Source organism: Ahaetulla prasina, chromosome 1, assembly GCF_028640845.1.
Source record: "Ahaetulla prasina isolate Xishuangbanna chromosome 1, ASM2864084v1, whole genome shotgun sequence".
Taxonomy (NCBI): Eukaryota; Metazoa; Chordata; class Lepidosauria; order Squamata; family Colubridae; genus Ahaetulla; species Ahaetulla prasina.
In genome coordinates, this window is record NC_080539.1 from 29,319,875 (window position 1) to 29,328,846 (window position 8,972).

General features: G+C 42.7%; 1 protein-coding gene across 3 annotated transcripts; it reads right to left on the reverse strand.

The window, feature by feature from the left end:
• Positions 1-758: 758 nt before the first annotated feature.
• Positions 759-7,067, reverse strand: LOC131188074 (low density lipoprotein receptor adapter protein 1-like). 3 transcript variants are annotated; one of them, XM_058163054.1, is made up of 8 exons: positions 6,639-7,067; positions 5,006-5,148; positions 3,941-4,053; positions 2,890-3,004; positions 2,415-2,487; positions 2,033-2,142; positions 1,817-1,860; positions 759-1,378 (listed from the first exon to the last, which is right to left on the reverse strand). In XM_058163054.1, exons 1-8 carry the CDS (start codon positions 6,733-6,735, stop codon positions 1,195-1,197), a joined length of 879 nt encoding a protein of 292 aa, XP_058019037.1. In that variant the 5' UTR covers positions 6,736-7,067; the 3' UTR covers positions 759-1,194. The 3 variants fall into 3 exon arrangements, with proteins under 3 accessions (XP_058019037.1, XP_058019038.1, XP_058019039.1); XM_058163055.1 differs by lacking the exon at positions 6,639-7,067 and adding an exon at positions 6,124-6,193; XM_058163056.1 differs by having other exon boundaries at positions 1,236-1,658.
• Positions 7,068-8,972: the final 1,905 nt, after the last annotated feature.

Genomic DNA, 8,972 nt, shown 5'->3' on the forward strand with positions numbered 1-8,972 from the left:
AACCTCAAACAAGTCTCAAAACTGGAAAGAAAAAGTATATTTATTGTCATGACCATACTTGTGTGCATACACACTCTTCTCTAGGAATTGCTGCAAATGGTCCAACTGAAATGTATTGTAGCAGATGTAGGGGGGAAGGAATCGCTTGGTCCACAACATTCCTTTTAGTTCCAAACAGCTTGACCAAGCATCTCCTTTTTGGCCTCAAGTGATGAGAATGACTTGAAATTGATAAGGATGTTCATTAACAAACCCCATTCATTGTTTTATTGCTTCAAAATACCCAGTAACATATAGCATATGCAATTTCTTGATGATCCCCTCCTGGGAGGAGGTGTCAATGCTGAGACTAGAGGATTTATCAGGACTCTGAAAGACCCATAAGTTTCCTCTCCTGTAAAGACTCAGAAGACTAAGAGGAGCAATTAGAGAGGGACTGTACAAAGAACTCACTGAAGAAGAATCAATTCTGCTTGGATTGACCAAACAAAGACCAAACAATTTCATTTCATCTTGATCAAAAGATACCCACGACGCTGCCAAAGGCCAGATACTGCCCTTCCATCAGAATGGCCAGGAGACTAGACTACATCCCTCGAAGTATTGGGTTTAGGGATAGAAGCAAACTTTGTGATATGGAATATTATGCAGGAATTAACTCCCAGGGGACAGTCTTCCCAACACCTCCCTCTCCCTTGTCCATCGATCTAAGATGAAGCAATTGAAAGGAAAAAAAATGCCCAAAAATACAATTGTAGAAATATTTATTTACCTTTAAAAATGACATTAAAAATTAAATCTTTTGCTACAAAGCTGTGGTTTGGCAGTGATGAGTAATTGGGGACAAGGGATCACCCTCTCAAGTAAAACAGAAGCCAGAACTTTTCTACACCCACAAGGCTCCCCACCCCAATTCAATGAGGCAAGAAATGAATTACAAATCTGATTGCTTTTGCTACGTAGCACCTACCTCTGCATTCAGGGCAATGCCCTAGTATAAAAAGTGTATCTATTGCCTTTATCAGGCACGGGAGTTCTGGCATCCTTGTAGAATACAGGTTTCTGAGTAGAATCAATGAAGTCCCTGGAGAACTTTGGGCACCTTGATTGACTTTTAGGAGGTATTGACTTTTAAGTTCTGAACAATACGAAGTTATTCAATGCAAGGGGGGTCTGTGGCTGGAGAGAAGGAAATCAGCCTTGTTCTTTATGCATTGCAGATAATAAAATGGTGCTGGAGATGAATAGTGATGGCAGCAACAGGTGATTTAGAACAGTGTCCCTGGAGGCAGGCAATTGCTGGGAGGACTGCATCCCCAGGCTGCCACTGAGTGGAACTGTGTGTCTGGGGAGCTCCCAAAGGTAAGGCTCCCTGAATCTGAAATACAAAGTTAGCAGTAAAACGACTGAGGGGAATAATGCCCTCTTCCAGTTCGGGCATACAATGAGTAATACAAGGAAGAACAAACTCCAGAAAAAGGGATTAGAGCTCTCTCACTAAAACCAATTACGTACGTCATGGACATGGCAAAACAGAAAAGTTAGCACATTTCCCTACTCCCAATTGTTATAGAAGGTAAACCTGGGAATGTGGCGACAGCAAAGTTAGACAGAGAGATTATTTACCTGTGGTGGGGCAGCCCCCCTCCTCCATGCAGCTTTGAAGTGGGAAACAAAGACATGTTAGGTCTAAACTACTCCACCCAGGCTACTTCGTGTTGCAGCCACTGAGGATTCCAGTCACGCATTTCCCAGCCACGAGACATCCTAGCTCTGGCCTCCCAGCCTGACCCTGACATGGGCTTCAAATGCCTACCTAGAGAAGGCTTCATTAAGATCTCCTTCCTCATCATCTTCATCCTAGAGAAAGAGATTATTATGAAACTTGGACTCTTCAGTTCTCCCTACGAGGTGAGTATGACCATGGATCCGATGTGCTCACCTGTTTCCAAAGCTGGGAACTTTTCTTGGCCATCATAACCAATACATTGCATGCAAAATAAGGGGGAAACGAGCTAAGGACATACAATACCTCAAAGTCTGTTTTGAATGGGGGGCTGCCCAGAGGTGTCCTGACTGGCTGACAAGTGGCTTCTATGGGGCACATTGGCCTTGGAAGATGCTTTTCTTCCTCCCTGGAACCTGAAGAAAAAAGAAACCCTCCAACTAATTTTCATTTCCAACTTAATAATAATAATAATAATACTGAAAGTTCCTTTGAGGATGTTTAGAGTCCCCCTTCTCTCAACACAATCCATCCTTTGGCTAGCCATCTAAGCTTCACAGGCTAGCCAGATCTTACTCCTGCATCTCACTTTCTTCTGCATTGGATAAAGGCAAGGAGTTCAGTCAAAATGGGAGCGGCGGGGAGAGAGACAATTATAACTACAAGAATGTCTATTTATCAATCATACCTGCCTGTGTAGCTTGCCAGAGATCCAAGGCCACCTGGAAGGCCTGTGCCACAGTGAGAGTCACTGCCTGGGCCTACAAAGTGAGATGAGGAGAGAAACAGGGGTGGGTTCTACTTATCTTTACTACCGGTTTGCAACAGGAGCGTGCACGTGCGTTCGCTTTGCTCGCAGGCGCATGTGCGTTTCTGCGCATGCGCAGAAGCCCCTTGATGACATCAGGGCGGGTGGGCAGAGCCTCCCACTGGTTTTATTACCGGTTCTATAGAACCAGACAGAACCAGGAGCAACCCACCACTGGCGAGAAAGCATGGCAAGAGAAAATACACAGGAGGAGCAGGTCAAGCAGAAACCAACATGGAAATTTTCCCCCTCCTGAGGCACGGCATCCAGGTGCTGTCTCAAGGCAAACCACAGAATTTGGATGAGCCCGAGAATAAAATCCTCCTCCCTCCCCACTGAAGCCACAGGAACTCACAATCTTCTTCTTAGGTGATAGAAAAGCATGGCATTCAAGGGCACCGCTTTGAGGGTTCTGGGCCACATAGGCGAAGACTTTGTTCTGCAGCTTGTCTGTGGTACAATAGGAAATCCTGCAAAAAGGAAAAAGCTTGGGATTGTTTCTTAAGAGCCTGCACAAAAAGGGTAGAGGCAGTCTATGCCTAAAATCAGGAAAGGGCTCAGAGTAAGACCTATTTGCTAATGAAGACACAATCAGAATAGGAAGAAAGAACCACGTGAATTGACAGGGTATGGATAATTTGCCAGTTAGGCAAGAGCAAAAGTTGGCTTCCACAGCTGACATGAGGCCCAATGGTTTGTTGCAAGACCGTTTTTGAATTGCTACTGAGGTCTTGGGAGCAAACATCTGGGAAGGGGTATTTGTGGCTTTTTAAAAAAATATGTTAAAATAGTAACACTCTGAACCTGTTACGTTTCGCTATGGTAGAGGTTAATACCGTGGAAGAAGGTTCCTTAGATTTTAAAAATCTTTTGGTAGAGCCTTGCCTGTTTTTCAGCCCTGGCTTGACCCACTTCTCACAGCGCATCTCCTATTATACCATTTCAACATCAAATACAGCCCTCAGCATAAAAAAAGTAGGTCACTTCTTGCAACAGCAAAGGATTCCTAGCAGAAATGAGCAACAGAAGTTGAAATGCAGAAAGCCCGTGAAAAAATTGAGAGGGAAAGAATTTCCAAGTATGCAGATATAAAAAGCATATTTCCTAAATTAGCAATAAGAAAGATGGTAAGTCCAACCAGTAAACTCCTCTGCATAGAAATGCATTTTTAATGGAAAGGATATGCTTCTGGGCAGGCCCAGGAAAGCTTCCAAATTAGCCCCAATTTAGTTTCTTATACCCTACAACATGCCATGATTCATGTAGCTTCTGCCTGCACTTTAGCCAATCACTGATGCTTCTTGATACATCATACAGGAACAATTAGAACAAACGAACCATTTAGTCATCTCTCTTCCATCGGCAGTGTTCCACCAGGAATTCAGTCTTCCTGTGTGAACCCATACCTGTAAATGGAGATGGTTTCAATTGTTTCCTTGGTCTCAGCATCTTGCAAAGAGAGCCCCCTGGGTGACACAGTCAGAATCATCTTCTGAAACTTTTTAGGTCCCACCCGAGCCTAAGAATGAGAAGTAGTGGATCAAGAAACAATTGTGGATGTGAATATAGAACTATCTCTTTCTGCGTCAAATCCAGAATTCAAATCCAGCAAACTGTTTTGAAGTAATGCATCCACAAAGCCCAGGTCCAGATGTGGATTACATTTACAGCTAGTCGACTTGCAACTGATCCTTAGCGACCATTTGAAGTTACAAAGGACCATGAAAAAAGGATGTGATCCAGATTTGAAGTGCTGATGTCCACCCCACACTACCACAGTCATGTGACTACATTTTGGATGTTCAGCAAACAGCCTGCATTTACCGACATTTGCCACAATCTGCTGCTACATGACCACAATTTATGTTTCCAGCAGAAAGTGCTCCATAGTGAACAATGGCTTCACTTAATGATCATTTTGTTTGCTTTACAACCACCATGGTTGCTTAACAAGTACCACAAAAAACATAAAACAGGGCGCAATCATGCAGTGACCCACTTTACCATTATCACAACTTAGTTACAGGCTCAATTATTTATTTATAAAATGCATTGGCTGCCCATCTTACCAGAAGATAATTCTGGGCAGCTGACAGATATAGAAATACATCTACATTGAAACAAAAGTAAATTAAATTATGATCGTAAGTCGAGGATTTCCGGTATTCACTGCTACCCTTCAAATTCTATTCATACATTATATGTGAATACAGATCCGTTTAGCTAAAATAGCTAGTATTTTACCTCTAAACTTATAAAGAATTTAAAACATCAAAACAGCAGTCTACAAAGCTGATAAAAAGAATGGGAGCTGCCACCCATTTTCTCCTTCACAGTCTGAAGAGTCAAGCTTTAATCATCCCACCTCTGAGCACTGCTTGTTTATGAAGTCCTGAGACATAAAAGTCTTTGTAATTCTGCAAGCCTGTATTACAAGAAGAACATGATAAGAAGAGAAATACAGCTTTTACCATGGCAATGATCCGGTGGATGGCAGCTGCTGCCATGTCCTCTCCTTTGGGTTTCTCCACCAATGTCATGCCTAGGTACTTCAGGGAAAAACTCATGCCCTCCAAGAGGGGTTCACGCATGTCAGCCCAGGATTCTGGGAGTTCTGCAAAGCAAGGCAAAAATAATTTATTAGATGAGATGGAAGAAAAAGCAATGCCATGCCAACCTCTCAGTAGCAGCAGGTATTTTATCACGACTCTACATATAAAATACAGAAGCTTTCTCTAGAGACTTTCCGGGTTTTGCAAACATTTGGACCCTTCAATCTTCCTCATATGCAGATGGGGCTGCAAACAGAAAAACAATTATATATTTCTTCCAGAAATCATGTCCAGTTGGAACTGAAGGCTTCTGTAGAATCCACCATTTCCCTGAAAATAACAAAAGTAGTCTCAGGTTGCAAGGTCTAACTTCCAACATTATGCACAGACAAAATGGATGAAGCTCACAGCACATCAACACATGCTGCTTTTGACATCTGTACATATCCACTTTGTGAACATCTCTGGTTGGAAATAACTAATAGCTGGACCAAATCAAAAGCGTTTTAGGGGCTGTGTCTCTACGTTTCCACTACTTGGAGGCCCATTTTCTACTGTCCCTCTCACTATGAAGATATAGAGCAGATGAAGAGGCTCAATCAGGTATAACTACCACCCGCAGATGGAAGCACTATCATCAGTTTTAAAAAGTGGAAAGCATCTAAGAAAAAACTTCCTGCCTTTGCTCCTACTTCCTTCATCTGTCACTCCACTCAGTTTGGTTCAACTCTAAAAAAAATCTTTTCATTGGTGCAAGATAGGCACCAAAGTCAGCCTTGATGAAATATTGGAAGGATGCCATTTATTCCACTGTTTAGTTTATCCAGCAACAAATATTAGTGCCTTTTGGGTGTTAAAGTCGCAAACATGACAAGATAATAAAGTAGGTTATATATTAGTATTAAACTGTTGTTTTGTTTAAAAACGAAAGCTGTTGTAGATCAGAAGGGAAAGTGACCTGAAATCAAAGCTAACCAAACCGTGCCTACTGTGCAAAAGCATCAGTTAAGTCCTGACCGGGATGGTGTTGTACAAACCTGGTACAACATTGAGTAGCCCAGCTATCCAGCCCAGGGTACCAAATATCGAATAGGATCTGAATCCCCAGCACAGGGTTAGCCCCACTGTGTTGGGGAGGAGTCTGCTTTGGTTCTTCCATTCAGGTGGATTAAGGGAAGGGGGGAGTAAAACGCCTCCTCCCTACAATCTCCTTCCCTCGGGGCTGCAGCTCAGCTGGGGAGGATGGAGCGCCACTAATTAATTTCGCGCTCCAGAAAAAAGCAGCGCTCCCTCCCACCCCCCCGACACACACACAACTCCAGTCTCCACCTAGCAACGTTCCCCGCCCTTCCAGTCCCGTGGACATTGGCGTCGCCGGGGCAGGCGCTACATGCGCGCGGCTAAGAGTCCCCGAGTGTCCCACGAGAAGGGAAGCAAGGCAGAGCGGCCGTGGGGGAAGGAGGAGCAGCAGCTTCGCTGCGCGTCCTGCTGTCTCCTAGCAACCGCGGCGCTACACCTGCAACGCCCAGTAAGGCGCTTTTCTGGCACTAACCTTGTCTGTGGCGACGGAGGCGGGCAACGCCCAAGCGGTGGCGGGCGAGGCTGGGACTCCGGAGCACCGCTCGTCCCGCAGCCCGGAGCGCTTCCATCACTAGAAAAGAGAGGAGCCTCGGGCTGGGTCTTGGACGCTCTACCGGCGGTGGGTGGGACTTCGCTACGTCGATGTACCTTGCCTTCGGGTAGACCCAGCACGCATGCGCCGCGATCGAGACCAGGCGACACAGATACAGTAGTAATCTTATTTAAAAAGCACCTGGGGAAGTTGTAGTTGCATTTCCCACCCCATTCCAAGGAGATCGGGAAGTAAGAACTGCATATGCGGATCTTGGGAGCAAATGGCGATTTGTGATTCGGTAACAACGAGCAACCGGAATAGATGTTTGTTCTTTTTCACTCGCAGTCTTGCCCCATGGAATTTAAAGAAGAATGTAATACTCAGAACGTACATGATGTTCCTATTAAAAAAAATACAACTCTTCCCAAACTAATAATGCGATTGTTATAAAAAGGTTTGCTGTTGCGGAATTGGAACATGTCATTTAGGCCACTATTTCTAAAGCAGGTTAACTTTAATATGTGTGTGACTTCAACTTCCAGAATTCCCCAGTCAATTCTCCTAGCAACCGCGGCGTTACACCTGCAACGCCCAGTAAGGCGCTTTTAGGTCATCAATTCCAACACCTTGCTTTGGACAGGAATCCTCATTAAAGCACCCTAAAGCAGGGGTCTCCAACCTTGGTAACTTTAAAACTTGTGGACTTCAACTCCTAGAATTCCTCAGCCACTTTGGAATTCTGGGAGTTGAAGTCCACAAGTCTTAAAGTTGCCAAGGTTGGAGACCCCAGTCCTAAAGAGTCTAGGAGCATCTTTACTCCATATGAACAAATTCAATGAAGGGGAGCCTATCAATTCCAAATACTTGAGTCCACTGTCAATCTTACTATTAGGGTGTGTTTTTCCCAACGTTTAATCAGAATTTGCCTCCCTGTAACTTAAATCCACTTTTCTCTGTCTTGTGCTCTGCAATCAAAGATAACAAATCCTGTCTCTGAGCTTCTTTTATATGATGTCGTTTCAAGTATTTGAAGAGTGTTATGGTATCTCTTCTCAGTCATCTTTTCTCTAAGCTAAACTGTGTTCAATTTTTCCCCATTCAATAGTTTCCCATCTCTTGGCTATCGTTTTTTCCCCTTTGAAATGAACCCATTTCTGTTTCTCTGAATATAAAACTGGACTCTCTGTTTCAAGTGGAATCTTACCTAAGTAAACAGATAGTTGGGGTTAAGGTTTCTTGTGGTCTGAAAATTATATTTTAGAATTAGAAGGGAACAATCTGAGGTTTTGATGGCATTGTTTTCTGTAGTGATAAGGTTAATATAGACTTCAAGAAACACTATATTAGAAGTCTCATTTTGAGAATATGGAATAGATATAAATCCAGATTGTACCAAATACTTTTATGGGTTCTCAGCACAAGAAGCATTTTATACGAAAGAAATAGTTGGTAAAGAAAAATTGTTAACTTATCAAAAGAACAGCAACGTGGAGAATATAAGTTGAAACCAAAAGAGCAATTTTCTGAGAAGGGTTTAGTTTTCAATGGCACACAGTCAATGTCCATATGCATATATGAATAATAAGATATTTGGAATTGAGCAGAAAACAAAATTTAAAGTTGAACTATGTACAAATAATGAACATGTAACTGGTAAAATGTATAATTTTTTATCAAAATTTGAAATGGAAGAAGTAAAAGATTGTATGAAAAAATGGGCTAAAAACTAGAGAAGATACATGAACCAACATTTTCAAAGAAGTAAAATTCAGAAGGGAAGAAGAAAACAGCATTAACCTTTCTAGATATCTTAATCAGCAGAGGAAATGGCAGCAAATTAGAAACAGAAGTCTGACTCACATTAGCCAAGCGTTCCATGACCAAAGTAACAGCCCAACTTCCAATCAGAAGAGCTGAAATAGTGCAGCAGCCAAGAACATCAGAAAAAGTAAACAGACTCCTTTTGCAATATTTTCCAACAAAATGGATACCCACCGAACCTTACCAAAAAATGCCTGACCAGTTAGCCCACTATAGCACAACCAACAATATGGAAGAGAATATTTGTAGCTGGGGTTTAACTGTGGGATGCTAGCATTGATGATGTTACCTAATTAGGTAATTAAAAGTCTGCAAGAAAAGAAAAAAGCTTCGAGAACTTCAAGAACTCCACAACCAATGCAAGCTATGGAAAGGATAACAATACCATACATCAAAAACATCTCAAAAACAGCCAACAGACTATTATAACCACACAGCATCACCACAGCA